This window comes from Ascaphus truei, unplaced genomic scaffold (genome assembly GCF_040206685.1).
Source record: "Ascaphus truei isolate aAscTru1 unplaced genomic scaffold, aAscTru1.hap1 HAP1_SCAFFOLD_1182, whole genome shotgun sequence".
Classification (NCBI taxonomy): domain Eukaryota; kingdom Metazoa; phylum Chordata; class Amphibia; order Anura; family Ascaphidae; genus Ascaphus; species Ascaphus truei.
Window position 1 is genome coordinate 4,878 of NW_027454052.1, and position 16,890 is coordinate 21,767.

The 16,890-nt window shown below is 48.7% G+C and overlaps 2 protein-coding genes across 2 annotated transcripts; one reads left to right on the forward strand and one right to left on the reverse strand.

Moving 5' to 3' along the window:
- Positions 1-3,027: 3,027 nt before the first annotated feature.
- On the reverse strand, positions 3,028-3,565 carry LOC142475349 (histone H2B 1.1-like). The gene has a single exon (XM_075581265.1). The coding sequence runs from the start codon at positions 3,526-3,528 to the stop codon at positions 3,148-3,150; it is 381 nt and encodes a 126-aa protein (XP_075437380.1). The 5' UTR covers positions 3,529-3,565; the 3' UTR covers positions 3,028-3,147.
- Positions 3,566-9,162: 5,597 nt separating this feature from the next.
- LOC142475350 (histone H2A type 1-like) lies at positions 9,163-9,668 on the forward strand. Its single transcript, XM_075581266.1, has one exon. It carries the CDS (start codon positions 9,193-9,195, stop codon positions 9,586-9,588), a length of 396 nt encoding a protein of 131 aa, XP_075437381.1. The 5' UTR covers positions 9,163-9,192; the 3' UTR covers positions 9,589-9,668.
- Positions 9,669-16,890: the final 7,222 nt, after the last annotated feature.

Consider the following 16,890-nt stretch of genomic DNA (forward strand, 5'->3'; position numbering starts at 1 on the left):
TCAGCACCCCGTCTTCCATGCTTTGCTATTAAGACAGGTAACCTATGTAAAGACAGAAAGTTACTCCCTGCACTTCAATCAATGGGTAGCAATAAATGGGGAAATAAATATACATAGTGAAAACTAAATCTATAAGACAAAGGAGACTTTTGGTTACATCCTTTTATCAAATAATGCCAAGCTTGGTAACCAACGTCAAGGTAAGTCTCAAAAGCAGGTCCCTATGCTAAATGCATATACATGTTCTGTGAAATATACCCTGTAAAGAGCTGCCAATTTCTCATTACTATGCCATCCGAGGTTTGTGCCGGAGATAAACCAAAGTGAGGCGTGTAAGTGGAGGCGAGCAGGCGATTTGAACTTGCTATAGTGCAAATATCATCCCTGGATTACTGCGCTACCCACAGCGGACGGAGCGTGGAAGCCTCCCGGGTCAGACTTGGAAGCGGCGCCTGGCACCTAGTTGAGAAAGGATTCCCTGTTTAGGTGTATTTGTGCCTAAACTGTGGGTAGCGCCGTCTGTCGACCTCGTTCAAAATGTGTGTGTGTGTGTGTGTGTGTGTTCCCGATGTTAAGTGTCCTTGTCTCCTGTGACTGATATCACAACCTGCAAATAATATTCACCTCCCCAGGACCAGCTGTGAGATGAGGGCCGGATCTTTTCCTGGGAGTGCGTCTGTTTCTCTCCTGGGCTTTGCATGCACAGTAGACCGTTGGCATCTCGTTTCTCAAGGTTACGTTTCCTAGACAATGGAAAATTAAATAGAAACGTGTTATTGGGAGTTTTTAAAACCCACTATTTTGGGGTGGGGAGGGGGAGATATTTTGCACACCCACAGGTTCCTAGTTTATGGTTGTGCTACTCCCCAATGTTGCTGTGATTAAGGATAAACAGCTGCTATAAAAATAAGAGTTTTCTAAGAGGTTTCAAATACGATGTTATGTCAATGTTTCTCCATAAGAGGAAACATTGAGGAATTCAAAATAAAATGTAATATATAAATAAAAATAAATATAAATAAAAAGGCAAAACCTACATCTCAGATAACAGATTTGTATAATGAGTCCATTCACTTCTCCATCTCACCATTATGTGTCTGTAGTGACGATGATGGGATAAGCTGCCTAACCAGGATCACCTTACAGTGGGGGATTTGTGGAGACTAATTAGCAGAGAAATCATTATCCTCCTGACAATGATGGATGACATTAAACTATGAGGTCACATAGAAAGCTATCACAGAGCCCTTACCCCACCTCCTCCCACCCCCTCCGCACAGCACTAGGTACATGGCCGCCGCTGCTTCTCCTCTTGCTCCTCCGTCTTATTACATGAACCACATTCACCCACCGTGCAGCCTCCGAACTAAAGCCCGGTGCGCGGGGGATCACGGGAGATGTAGTTCCGGGGAAGTGAAGCTGGGAGTCAGGGACATGCATAGTAATGTATTGCAATGGAGACCTTACTGCGCATGCCCATTATCAAGAGTCTCGGTCACCATAGAGATGATAGATGATGCACTCGGCGGCCATGATTACTTTGGGCAGATCCCATTGAGTGTAATGATAACTAAGGGCAGAGGAATGAGGCAACCAAACTGTGCAAAAAAATGTGACTGGAATAACATGGGATCTTTGAATGAATATTACGGAGCTTGGATTTAGAATAGAGACAGTAATTGAATAGATGTAAAAATGTCACAAGTGATGTTGGGATAGTGAAGTAACAGCCCAAGTGTTTCTTATTAATGCGAGTGATACATTTGTGTTTTGCTGCCTTTCTCCCTCTATAGATGTTATGGGGAATGTGGCATCTCTGGCAGTCTCAGCACCTGTACATGTGTTTTGCTCAGTTATCATTTTGCAAATTCAGGATTTTACTCAATGTTTTTCATTACATTATGGGCTATTCAAGGGATTAAACCTAAATGTATCAAGAATTATGCAGCAATGTCAGAGTCCTATTGATTTGGACTTAATTCACACCAATTCTATTAAGGGAAGCCACACAACGTGCAGTGTGTCACAGAACTATCTGGGGGTGAAACCTGATTCAGATCACGTGAGAAATCCAGGTCTCCGGGATACACGTTAGTACCAAAGCAATACCGCCACCGTGTGGTCTGTGTGTGAATGGCAGATATTAAATCCTTTGGCCCTTTTTACCTTCTCTGTATATTTGTGTTGCTTTTTTTTTGTGTGGTTTTAGGATTCAAAAAAACAGGACGTGATAAATATTTGCGATTTAGAGTTCTGACAAGTTATCACAAAACCACATCAACTGCTACTGAAATCTGAGGAAACACATGTTGCTCAGCCTTGTTTTTATACTAAAAAGGTGCAATCCCTGATAACAGATTGAACAAGGTGACAATAGAAGCCTTTAATGTAACACCTCCCAGCCTATTTAATGCAGATTTGACCGATTTCTAAATTAATGTCCAACCCAACAGGACAATGAGAAATATCACTTGTTATATTTATGTAAATGGAATAAAAAATGTGCGACAAACTATAAAAGGCCAATTTTGATAATGCAAATGCATGTGCTCGTATCTAACGCATGTGGCAAACACGGATTGCATGGTCTGTTACTAATCCCAAACTGCACTAGGATTTTCCCCCGATCAGATGCGTTATATACCATGCGGGTGTGAGGGCATCATTTCATGCACACTTATTCTGACACGTGCACATATAATCTGTATTTTAGTGAGGCTCAAAAAAAGTAAATGAGTGAAAATAATCGCAGGTTATTAACCCCAAATCCTACTTCCCGAGCACGAACCACATTACTAACACAGCAGCGCCACCCTGTGGGATGTGTGTGACCTGCAGATTATCTGAAGGGGATTCTCGGCGATTGTCACTTTGTCTGCGGTTCTCCCGCCTCTTACTAACAAAACAACACAAGTGCAGCAAACACGTGGCTGGGTAGGAAGCCAGAAAGAGCTAAAAATACATCACATAAGATACTTTATAATATATAATAGCTACAAAAGCAAATAACTGAGAAATTGCAATGTATAATAGAACACTTCCCTTTTATCCCGAGCACAGATGACATATGAGCATATCTCTTATAGTGATAAAGTGGGTGGCTCTTAGAAGAGCCTTTGTGTTTGTGGGTCAGTGATGAGATCGGGGTTACTTGGCGCTGGTATACTTGGTGACCGCCTTGGTGCCCTCGGACACGGCGTGCTTGGCCAGCTCTCCCGGCAGCAGCAGGCGCACAGCGGTCTGGATCTCCCGGGAAGTGATGGTCGAGCGCTTGTTGTAATGAGCCAGACGGGACGATTCCCCTGCGATGCGCTCGAAGATATCATTCACAAAGGAGTTCATGATGCCCATGGCCTTGGAGGAGATGCCGGTGTCAGGGTGAACCTGCTTCAGCACTTTGTACACGTAGATCGCGTAACTTTCCTTCCTGCTCTTCCTACGCTTCTTCCCATCCTTCTTCTGGGTCTTGGTCACGGCTTTCTTAGAGCCCTTCTTGGCCGCTGGCGCAGACTTGGCTGGTTCAGGCATGTCGGGCGATGCTTCTTCTCCAAACAGCAGAGAAACAATGTCATCTAACTGACCGTTCTGTTCTGACTGACAGATTAAATCTGTCAGTGGTGATATTGGATACCGAGGCTTGAGCCTCATTACTCCAAGTTCTCTTGTTGAGTGTATTGTCGCACTCTTTAGGAAGCTTCTTGATCTGTGTTACTTGCCACAGTTGAGTTGGTTTCACAGGTTCAGCGCTGTGATGGGTCGTGGGTAGCGGTCAAATGGGTTTGCAGAGATCGCAGCAAGCTTCTTGATCAGCAGGTTTGAGTTCTGGTCCAGTTCCTTGTAGAATTTCTTGTTGAGCTTCTTTAGATGTTCATCTAACATCTCGATACCCAGTTCCCTATGAAGGTCTGCTATTCTTGTAGGAAGTGGAGCGTTGGACGCAATCCGCAGCGCCTTGTTCTGTAATTTTTGGAGAGATGATCTTTGATGTTGGTGGCAACCACTCCACACCGGGGAGGCGTATGTCATTGTGGGTCTAATGATCGCCTTGATCACATTGACTTTGCTCTTGATGGGCATGGTCCTTGTCTTCAGCAGAGGGTACAGTGCTGCCAGCTTGGTTGTTGCCTTCTGTTGAATCTTCTCAATGTGGTTTCTCCAGCTTAGTTTGCTATCTAGGATTACACCTAGGTAAGAGCTGTTTGGCTCCCATTTGACAGCCTCTCCGTTGAGGGTGATTGGCGGGTGTGCCTTGGTCCTCTTTTTGGTAAACAGTGTAGCTGTAGTCTTGCTGGAGTTCAGTCCTACTTGCCAGTCGCTGTACCATGTTGATAGCATGTCTAGTGCTTTCTGGATGTTCTTAGCTACTTCTTTCTCTCTGAAGGACTGGGAGATGACTGCCACATCGTCTGCGTAGAGTGCCAGTTGAGTCTTGTGGAGGTCTGTGGGGATGTCATTCATGAAGAGGTTGAAAAGGAAAGGTCCCAGGACTGATCCCTGTGGCACGCCAGCGCGGATGGGGCGTGTTGTTGAGAGCTCTTCTCGCACAGCCACGTGGAATGTGCGCTCCCGCAAGTAGCTTGCAGTCAGCTTAATCAGGTAGTTTGGGAATTTCAGGTTGATCATTTTGTGCAGTAGTCCTTCATGCCAAACTCTGTCAAACGCTTTGGCCACGTCCAAGAAGACAACTCCAGTTGATTTGTGGATGTTGAACCCATGGCTTATTATGTCAACGACTCGCAGCAGCTGATGGTTGGTTGAGTGGTCCTTCCGGAATCCAAATTGCTCCTTTAGTAGAATGTTTTTACCAGAGGCAAAGTGGCGGAGGCGCGTAAGAATAACTTTCTCCAGGAGTTTCGACAGTCCAGAGAGCAGGCTTATCGGACGGTAGTTTGCAGGATCCCTCCGTGGTTTTCCAGGCTTTGGAAATACAATGACCTTGGCTTCCTTCCAGGATTGAGGAAAGTGCTGGAGCCGCATGCATGCATTGAAGATTTCTGTGAGGCATTCCATGGCTGCCGGCGGAAGCTTCTTGATGGCCAGGTTGGTAATTCCGTCACTTCCTGGTGCTTTGCCATTTGCCAGCTTATCTGCAAGTTGCGTTATCTCAGTCCTGGTGCATCCTTCAAGGGTTTCCGCTTCGGTCTCTGGTAGGTGCTCGGTAAGATGCCTGTTAACTCCTTGCTCAACTTCCCGTGCTATTTTGCTGGCTTGGTTAGGCCTAAAAGTTGTCTCCAGTGTGTCAGCGAGAACCTCTGCCTTGTCCTTGTTGCTACATGCCAGGTGGGTCTGGCCCTGGATAGGTGGATTAGGCTCCTTCTTCCCGGTCAGGCGTCGGGTCATTCTCCAAACAGAGTTGTCGGATTCCTTCAGCTTGGCTGCTGCGGCCTCCCACCTCTCCCCCCGGTGTTGGCTGATTTGCTGTCGCAGTAGTCTGGCAAGTGAGTTGTACTTTACCAGAAGGTCAGGTGTGCGGAACTTCTGCCACTGGCGTCGGGCCCTGTTTTTCTCAGCAATCGCTTGCTTGATCCCGCTCGGTAGGTCGTAGATGGAGCAGCGTTTGGGCATCTGTTTTGGGACGCTGTGCTCTATTGCATGTTGGACTGCGGTAGTAAAGGTGTTAACAGCATCATCAATGTCTCCGTTGGTGTCCAAGGGGCGGGGGTTTGTGATGTTGCTCAACTCTTCTTTGTACAGGCTCCAGTTCGCCCTGGTGAAGTTGTACCTGGGTGTTTGCTGGTGGGTTTCCATCTCGTCGCCAACAGTAATGGTAACTGGGTTGTGGTCTGAGGTCAGTTCCGCCAGGGTTTCCAACTGGACAGAATGTTTCACGTTCTTCAGTAAGACAATGTCCAGGACATCCGGTGTGTGGCTTGCAGTGCCTGGGTAGTGGGTGGGTTCTGTAGGGCCAGCCACTACAAAGTCACTCTCCTTTGAGTAAGCAAGAAGAGCTTGTCCTCTGGAGTTTGCTTTCCTTGAGTTCCAGCACCGGTGTTTGGCATTTAGGTCTCCCCCGATGATGGTTGGGACAGTGGAGTCCAGCAGAGCTTCCAAGTCTCCCAAATGTAGCTTCACCTTAGGGGGGCAGTAGGTGGCAATTAGTCGCAGTGGTCCTGTTGCAGTCTTTACCTGTACTCCAGTGGCTTCAATACTCCGGAGGGGTGGTAGTGCAATCTCATTATGGCTGACCCGTGTGTTAACAATCACAGCCGTCCCACCACCTCTGGCTCCTGATGCCCGGTCAGTACGGTATACCCTGTGGTTTGCCAGGCTTAGTTTTTGGTTTCCTTGAAGGTGGGTCTCCGAGAGCAGAGCTGCGCATACATTCCTCGATTCCATCAGGTGAAGGAGTTCATCTGTCTTCTTGCTGATACCATTTGCATTCCACATCACGATGACAGAACTGCGTTTAGATGTTGCTGCCATGGTGGTTAGTTTCTGTGCTCCTGAGAAGGGCCGGGATGAGATTCGCTATCATTGTCACAATGGGGTGAATATCCATTCTCGCAATAGCGCTCGCTATTTTAAGGATGATCTCTAGCCAGTTTGTTGGGCTTGCGGTTCCGCCTGCGGGGTCCGGGTTGGCCGCCTCAACGGGGTTGGTGGATGGTGTCCTGAGAGTTTCCGCGTAGGTCTGTCCGTCTGGGTTTTGCATCCTCTGGGTGGATGCCGTGCCTTGGTCTGGGATCAGGTGTTCTGTGGTCCTCTGTCTCTCCGGCGCCAGGCGGGGAAGCTGGTATTGAGTAGTGGGTGTCTTCCTTGGTGCCTGCTCCATCAGGTGGGGTGTCCGCTTTTCCCGTGCCTCTTGCTTTGCTTTTGTGAGGTACGGGCAACCACGGTAGCTTGCCGGGTGTGGGCCTTTGCAGTTTGCACATGTCGCCGGCTCCTTCTTCCTATCTCGTGGGCATTCCTTGGAGTTGTGGTTCTCTCCACAACACACACAGCGTGGCTTCTGGTGGCAGAATGCAGAGGTATGCCCGAGCCGTTGGCAGTTGAAACACATGGTTGGGCCTTTTCTGCCCTTTGGCGCTTCTGTGGTTACCACACAGCTACAGAGCTTGGTAATCTTGGTAAGATCTGCAGGATGGCTCTCCGGGGTTTCTGCCAGTGTGACAATAAACAAAGGGAACTTCTTGGTCTTGTCCACCGGGGATGTCAATTGGGCTACGCTCTTGACTGGAAGTCCATGTTCCGCGAGGTCGTGGGAAATCTCCCCCACGGAGGCGTTTGCTGGTAAGCCGCGAATTACAAATTTCTGGGGCTTTAGGCGCGTCAGTGGGAAGGTGTAGTATTCTATGCCCTGCTTTGCAAAGCAGTCCGTTAAGCTCCGGTAGTCGTCCACAGTTGTGGTAGTGATCTTTGCGTGGTTCGCCCGTGGTTTAACTACAAACGGGGAAGTGCAGTGCTCGGTGAGGATGTCGACAAGGTCCTTGTGGGTCTTCATATTCCTAACCATTACCGGTGGTATGCGAATCTTTTTGGGTGGGAGTGCAGTCTCTTCATCGTTGCACCTGGGCCCTGAGCAGTCATCGGCATTAGCAAGTGGCTCGAAGCGGTTTGATGTTTTGATGCCTTGGTCTTTCTTGTGCTTCTGCATCTTTGTCTTTGCTACCGATGGAGGGGAAGAACCATTGGAGCTATCAGAGTTTGCTCGCCCTCTCTTCTTCACTAAAGTGTAGTCCATGTCTTCTGCAGCATCATGTATTGCAGTCTCCATAGGTGGCACATTTGCCTCTGCCATAATAAGGCGCAGACCAGAGCCACGCACCCGCACGGCGGCGGGCACACGGCACAAATCAGAGCCACACGCACGGCGGCGAGCACTCTGCACAAATCAGAGCCACGCACACGGCGGCGAGCACACGGCACAAGTCAGAGCCACGCACCCGCACGGCGGCGAGCACACAGCCCAAATCAGAGCCACGCACCCGCACGGCGGCGGGCACACGGCCCAAACCAGAGCCACACACACGCACGGCGGTGAGCACACGGCCCAAAGCACGCAACGCAGGGAGCAAGAGCACACGGCGCAGGGGGGGGCACGGCACCAAGTTCAGGGGGGGCACAGCACAGAGCGCAGGGGGGGCACAGCACAGAGCGCAGGGGGGGCACAGCACAGAGCGCAGGGGGGGCACAGCACAGAGCACAGGGGGGGCACAGCACAGAGCGCAGGGGGGGCACAGCACAGAGCGCAGGGGGGGCACAGCACAGAGCGCAGGGGGGGCACAGCACAGAGGGGGCACAGCACAGAGCGCAGGGGGGGGCACAGCACAGAGCGCAGGGGGGGGCACAGCACAGAGCGCAGGGGGGAGCAGAGAGCACAGGGGGGCACAGCACAGAGCACAGGGGGGCACAGCACAGAGCACAGGGGGGCACAGCACAGAGCGCGGGGGGGGCACAACACAGAGCACAGGGGGGCGCAGCACAGCGCACAGGGGGGGGCACTGAGCACTGGGGGGGGCACAGAGCACGGGGGGGCACAGAGAACAGGGGGGGGCACTGCACTAAACAGGGGGGGGCACAGCACTAGGCAGGGGAGGGGGGGCAAGGCCGGGGGTCACAGCAAGTCACAGCTCTGGGCTCAGTACTGCACACAGAACTCAGCATACAGTGCAATAAAGCTATAAAGCAAAGCGATGGGCAATGACCCACGTGGCAGCGGCGGCTCTCCCCCACGTGGCAGCGGCGGCTCTCCCCCACGTGGCAGCAGCGGCGGCTCTCCCCCACGTGGCAGCGGTTTCTCTCCAAACGGGCCAGTCAATACATCCCCGACTGAAACTCCGGAAAGTGGTGTCGGCGGCGGGCGCTGTGATTGGAAGTGACCCACTCGAGGAGTCATCAGCCTCTCCGGTCAGTTCAATCAATCTGAATCAATGAAATGACTGACTCAATCCCGCCCAAAGAGAATGTCATCTAAACCCCCAGCAGCTCTATTTATAGGAGTCCTATGCAAACTAGCAGCCCCAGCATTCTGTTCGTCTATTGGCTGACTTTATCATGTGACCGTTTATGACATCATCAGTTTTCTTTCAAATTAGATGATTGGTGGTTACAGGATTATGGAACTGATTGGCTGTTTTCAAAACTGACCAATCACAGAGGAGTTCAGCTGCTGTCTGAGTGTATAAATAAGGGCACAGGGGGCGGGGTTTGTCACTTCTCCTGTTACCTGAGCTGCTGTCTGAGTGATACACGATGTCTGGAAGAGGCAAACAAGGCGGGAAAACTCGCGCTAAGGCCAAGACGCGCTCATCTCGGGCTGGGCTGCAGTTCCCAGTCGGCCGTGTGCACAGGCTGCTTCGGAAGGGAAATTATGCTCAGCGTGTGGGGGCCGGAGCCCCGGTCTATTTGGCCGCAGTGCTGGAGTATCTGACCGCTGAGATCCTGGAGTTGGCCGGTAACGCCGCCCGGGACAATAAGAAGTCCCGCATCATCCCCCGGCACCTGCAGCTCGCTGTGCGGAACGACGAGGAGCTGAACAGGCTGCTCGGAGGGGTCACCATCGCTCAGGGGGGTGTCCTGCCCAACATCCAGGCCGTGCTACTGCCCAAGAAAACCGAGAGCCACAAACCGGCCAAGAGCAGCAAGTGAGCTTCACCCCCGAGACCAGGAGCAGAGATCCCCACATACCCAACACAAAGGCTCTTTTCAGAGCCACCCACAGCATCAAAAAAGCGTTATAGTATTTCACATTTCCTGCAGGGCATGTTTTTATTATATTTCTATCTCCATTCTAAGTCACTTTCATTGTTTATGATAATAGTTCTCTTCATTTGTAAAGTAATGTATAATTAAGTCCATGTATGTGGAGGTGTCAGTTCTGTCATTAGAAACAGTACTGCGTTTGATACGACACTGCAGAAAGCAAATCAATATTTAATACCATAAAGGCACCTACTGTATATATAACTTGGGGTGAACTTTAATTACCGACATAATGATTTTAAGGAAAAAATCCCATAAAATTGATGAACTGATTAAAGTGCATTTAGTTTGCTGGAACCATAACTATAAAGCTAAACAAAAAAAAACTGTTTCTAGTTCATCCCTAAATAAATTAAAACAAAGTAGTGTAGCATGGCTAATACACTATAAAGTAGTGTTTGTTTCTGTTTGTGATTATACAAAAGGCACAACGTGTTGGTATTAGGAGTCTATTCTTGAAACAATTTACCACACGGTGGCGCTGTTGGATTAGAAATCGGTATCTTCATTACTTGCTTGTAAAGGCTAAAACCTGTTTTTATATCGGACACAAATTCGCAAGCCATGAAGGTTTATTATACTGAAAATGTATATAATGTATCATTAAAGACAAGTGAGTAACATTGATGCAAGAACAATTTAAAAAAATAATTTTATTCAACCAACGTTGTTTACAGATTGCCCTCGAACATGCAAAATCAAGTCATAATATAATTAATGTTGACATGTTAGAAAATAAAATAGCATAATGGTATAGAAAGATTCAATAACCAAAAGGCAGAACACATAATTACAGCATCTGGTCTTCGAAATAAACAGCACAAGTTTTTTGGAGGTACAATTTATCAAATTAATTCCTTTATGAGCAAGAACAATAATCAGAATTTTTTTTTGTACCACTAATATACTCTGTGCTATAAACTAAAAATTACAGAACCTGTCCCTTGTGTCATTTTTTTTTCTTTTTTTTTTTAAATCTGAGGAACAGCAATGTCAAGTACGGTCCATCTGTGAGCATGTGGCCCATATACTCTCTGTCACGGACTGCACACAAGTGAGCATGTGATATGCAACCAGGGTTAATACACACGGCTACTCTAGCCAACTCACCTTTCTCCTGCACAAGGTACTTTCAATATGTTTATATTAACCCATTACTCAATTGCAATCCCATCTATGTGCGTACATCACTGGATAATTTAGGCAAAATATGTAATTATTTACCAGAGTCTCAGGTCCCTGTTCATTATAGAAAAAAAAAATGTGCACTTAACACACAATCAGTTGTAGCTAAATGTAGCAGCAATGAAAATACTCTCTACAAAGCGTGCACCAGTTTATTCTGAGCCCCAACACATTACGTATTAAATGTTTTAATACCCCCGTCCATGGTCAGTCCGGAGTCCCAGGGCTCTGTTCCCTGTATGGGAGCTGGCGGCACTCACAAGCCAATCGGATCTGGACTCAATGACCGGTTGGGCAGCGTGCTGCCACATGCCGTCTAAGCTCTGATCTGACAGCAAGGTATTGCGGAACTGCCGACTGTGCTCTGGCTCATTGGCCCTAGTCATACTGGCAGGGATAGGGTTGTCAGTTTTGTCAGGTTACACCCAGCTTACTTTACTGGTCTCCTCCAGGACATCCAAGGGATGAACTCCAATGTCCGGGGAGTGATGGTTTCATTCTTGGGACCCTGAACAAACATAGTGTCAGAGGTGGCAAGGTCTCAAGTCTGACAGCAGGTCACAGCCACAATGGGAAATAAATTTGGCAAAGAGCCAAGGATAGCGTTGCACCACGAGCAGGAACAGATGAAGAGGGTGTGGTAAAAACATAGTTATTGGCAACCAGAGAAACACACTAACATGTTTCGCTCCCACAATAGGGCACACTCGACGGACACACTCTACCCCTATTAGTGGCACATAAAATTGCCCTAATCAGTTCCCAACAACATGTTGGTGTTATGGCCTGGGAGGTCTCTGCCATTACGGATGCTCTGGGCCATGCCCTAATCGATGAAAACACGGGCCACCTGCAGGGACTTAGGGGCACCATCGGACAGGTGGCAGATGCTCTGGCCCAAACATATCAGGTTTGACAAGAGTTATGACCGTGCCAGGGTCCAACTGACTGGCCACCATCATAGTGCTGATGGTATAAGGGCACAAATATTTCAACCGCACAATGATCTGCTCTAGCCCAATGGTGGCTCCTCTTTGTGTTGCAGCACAGGCAGCAATCTCGGCAGCCTCGGAGACTGGGACCTGGGTTGCCTGGGTGATATGGTTGGTCACCTGCTATTGCTCGAGCATGGGAATGTGACTTACCCTGGCGTTTATATGAGGAGCTGGGTTGTGGTTCCCATCGCAGGTGGATCGGTTCAAAGTGCAGTGGGGCAATCCACCCTCGGGTGGCACGCCCTGTTGAAACCAAAGCATTGCCACTTATGGGTAAACTTGGTGGTCGGGTTCTGGAACTAGGGGGCACTGGGCAGCTCCACAAAGATGCATCGGACCTTGGGGTTTATGTGTGCCGAGGAGGTTGGTGGCCAGGAACTGGAACACTCGGTTGGGGTTGTTGCCAGAATAGGAGTCGAGCCGCCATGAACTCATCCGTAATCTTTGCAGTTTGCTGAGCCATTGATGGTTTGCCATCCATAATGCATTCACTCACCTCCGGGAAACGTTTGAGTACAAATTGCTCCTTCACGATTAGGTTAAGGAATACATTGAAGGTACTCACTGAACACACAGTTACTCACCTCTTTGCATGATGGGCTGACCGGGCCACAGAGTCAGTGTGCAAATCCTTGGACCCCTTGTGCATGGCATGAAACTGGGTCCAGTAAGTCTCGGGCGTGATCTCATACTGAGGCCAGAGCAGTGCTTTTACCACCTGGTAGTCACCAGCATCCTCCCAAACCATTGCTTGATAGGCTTCCATATCTTTCCCACGCAGCTTGGGGAAGAAGCCTGTCACGGGAGACCAGATTTTTTAACACACTTCGCCAACTGGGGTCTGAGGGAGAAGAATCTAGCCTCAACTAGGTGCAGGGGACTGCTTCAGTAGATTTGCCCTGTACAGCTCCTTCTCAGTGCTATTGTCCCAATAGCACTATTTAAAATCCCGCCAGTTGCCTGTCCGATCAGCTTCAAAACGTGTCTGGTACTCTGATCGGCTTCTCCCCTTACATAGCTCTCGGGCTCCTATACTTTTCATGGAGCAGGGGCAACCAGCCAATCGGAGGACGTTGTCTTGTCCGGCTGTACAAATCAGAGGAGGGGGCCGGCTTAGTCACTCTTGACCGCCCCTCGAGTAGGGAGGGTCTAGCGAGTGGGAAATTTGAAATAGCCAATGGAAATTGTGCCTATGGGACTCAGACCCGGCAACGGTTGAACTAGCCAGCCCCATACATCCCGCTGGGTAGGCACCTCAGCCTCTCAGGTGAAAAAAGTATTTGCACCAACGAGAACCATTTCCCCGGACCTGATTACCATCCCTTCCCTGCTCACCATTGTCCTCATACTCACACCGACCCCACCTTCTGTCACAAAGCAGCTTTTCTCCGAAATGCTAGCAAAACAAAAGGCAGTGCTGGCTGCCTTACTAAATGTATGGGGAACATACTGTACTACTACAGGGCACAAAAGTGCCTTTTTTTTACCGATACAATCCCTGTTCCCAATTCCTACTGTTTTCCCCCTTCTAGAGATTACACAGTGATTAGCTCTTTTCTGGAAGAGGTTACACAAAATACATTATACACAGGCCAAACGAGCCTCACCGAGGTTGCTATTACACAAAGTTTTGGGGTATCCAGCCGGGCTTCATCTTTATTATGTGAGGTAGGCTTCCCCATACCATCAAATATCCCCCTTTAAGATGAAGGCTCTGGGAAAGCTACCCCATCAGGTGTCTCTCCAAGGCTGAAGACCCTGGAAGTCCGTTTATCGGGGCTGGGATAATCATGCTGGGAATGACTATTGGCGTTGCTGTGCTCATTGCACTTTTTTGTGTTGAATGGTAAAATTAAACTCCTGGAGGTCACACCAACTTCCCATTTTCACCTTACACCCGCTGCAACAAGCTAAGGGGGTTGCGATCAGTGATCACAGTGAAAGGCTTCCCGTAAACATGACCTATAACTTCTTGAGAACCCACACATTGTTGAGACCCTCTTTCTCGATTGTGGCATAGGTGAACTCCCAAGGCAACAGCTTGCAGCTTAGGTAGGTGAACGTATCCTCGCTGCAATCCTCACCTACCTGGCTTAGCACAGCACTGATGCCATAAGTTGAAGCATTGGTTTGCACCAAAAATCGCTTGATGTTATCGAGGACAACCAGGATCAGAGCACTGGCTCGAGCATCTTTGAAAGCCTAAGGGGAAGGGCAGTGGGAACAGCGCTAATGCAATGAAAATAAAAAATTAGTGACAATTAGACAACTAATAAATATACATACACCCCTAAATATTGAGGTGAAGGCAGCCAGGAAAAATAGGTGACACAAACCAGAAAACACAGTAAAAACAGATAAACCGGCGCCTAAAGGAAATAAAAATCTGACCAAATATAGTCCGATTCAAAAGGCTGGGATGAGTTCCATGGAAGTGTCCTCAATGTAATCTCAGACAAACAGACATGTAAGACGACAACATGAACGAGAAAAAAAGAAAAAAAAAAAGATCATAGTGCAACTAAATACAAACAACAAATCACTGATATAGTATGCAAAATAAGACAGCAGTTTAATACAATGATTAAAAAGTAAATATAAAACAACAAACGTGCTAGTTGGGCAGAAACCACTAATGAAGTGATGGCATCCAGTGGGGCTAAAATTGAGACCCTACTTACAGCAATGCTGATATGTATACACAAAAAACAAAACTGTGCGCTACTACCTAACTACCTATAAAGTTTAAATGTATAAATATATACAGTGCAGTGACTATACCATCAATTTAGTGATAAAAAATTTATAAAAAATTAAACCACAACTCCCACAGTGAGATAATTATACATTAAATAATAAGTGCCACATAACCGTGTTGGGGATAATGGCGTCTGCAGCTGTAAACGCAGGGGTGGCTCAGCATTTTTTCGCAGGGGTGGCTCAGCTCAACCTGGCTGCATGAAGGGAAATCCCCTTGGGAGTGAAAAGACTGACGTCCTGCCCCAGAATCAACTGAGCTGCAGCAGCAGAGGGAAGCAAGCACCTGAATCTACAGCTAACAGCTGCCGAGTGGTAAACAGTGTGATACACACTACATGTCTTTTACCAACTTTTTTCATGTACGCAGATATATTACCCCCTTTTTAATTCTATAATATATTGTTGAATTTGCTTCACTATTTGGCGTTGTGCGCTGTTTTCTTTTGTTTCCTGATATGTATACGCCTGTAGCTCAATCACACTTAACACTCCGGGGCCTGGAGGGAGGATGATACAGCTGGACCGCCTAGAGACTCTGCACCGCTGGGAAGCACAACTCCTGTGGCTCCACGCCACCAGCCGCCACAACTGTCCTCAAACGCGGGTCAGCTCTTGGGTAGAAAGCCGCCCAAACTCAGTGCCGCCGAAGGACTCACTGGGACAGTCACGCAGACCAGAGGTCTCGCGATAGTCAATGACGTCACCGCTGTGAGCCGGAACAGGGGAGGGACGCACGCAAGTGCTAAGGGCTCAGACAGCCAAGGCCACGGAGGGAGGTGGAAGGGCTAACAGGGAAGGAAGCCAAAATGTCTCTGCCAGAGAATAATCCACCCTACGCGTCCTTTGCACCAAGAATCGCTTGATGTTATCGAGGACCACCAGGATCAGAGCACTGGCTAGAGCATCTTTGAAAGCCTGTAACGCTGCCCACACTCAGGAGACCAGGCAACTAGCACCAACAGCATCTTCTTTGTTAAATCAGTCATGGCTTGAGCCAGGGCACTATACTGGGGCAAAAACACTCTATAGTAGCAGGTGGTACTTATAAAAGTGATTACCTGCTTTATAGTGTGGGGGACTGGCCAGTCCACTATTGACACAACTTTCGTGAGCTCAGGCTTGAGATGTCCCCGGCCTACCCGGTAGCTGCGGTACAATAACCCCACCATGCCGACTTGGCACTTGGATGGCTTTAGTGTCAGGCCAGCCTCCCTGATCCTATCTAGGACTGCTGCTACATTAACCAGATGAGTGTCCCAGTCATTAATACAAATGGTTAAGTCGTCCAGATAAGCCCTAACATAGCCCTTAATCCCTTCCAGCAACCGGTTGACAAGGCGCTAGAACATGGCCGGCGTTTTCTTCATCGCAAATGACATGACCAAAAATTCTTACAAGCCAAGGATGTTGAAAGCCGACCTTTCCTACGCCTGCTGGGTCAATGGAATCTGTACAGATTCATGGTGGCCAGATACCTGGCCCCGATGAGCTCATCTAAGAGCTCATCCATGTGGGACAAAGGATAGGCATTTGCCACGGTCTGAGTATTAAGCTGACGTTATTTTACACAGAACCAAGTGGTCCCACCCTCCTTGGCACCACGAATACCGGGGAAGCCCAAGGACACTGAGCACGAGAAATTACCCCTAATGCCATCATCTCCTCAACCTCCCCCTTAATGCTCCACTTAACCTCCGCAGAGATCCATTACACTTCTTGAGGAGTGGCCAATGATCCCCGGTGTTGACCGGGTGATCGGTTAGATGGGTAATGCCCTGATTATCTGTAAACATGACCTGGTACTGCTCTAGCATCTCTCGCACCAGCTTGGGAACCGCGAGTTGGGGACCCATCTCCACCTGCTCCACTAAGCCTCCCTGCCGGGTTTCTCCCAGGAGATCAGGCAGAGCCTGGCTTGCCGGATCACCCAGAAGCGGGCTACAAATAGCAAACACCTCCGACCCGCTCTTGTGATACTCCTTTAGCATATTGATATGGTATGTTATGTGCCTACCTGCCTCTGGATCCTGGTTTACCACATAATTACACTCATGCACCCGCCGGTGAACCGTGTACGGGCCCGCCCAGGCGGCAAGTAGCTTGTTCTGCCAAGTGGGCTTCAGAACAAGCACCTGCTGCCCTGGGATTAATTCTCTACTACGGAAACTCCTATCATACCAGCGCTATTGCCTGATCTGAGCTGCCTCAAGTTTAGCCTGTGCCAACCCCATGTGTTCCTCTATCTGGT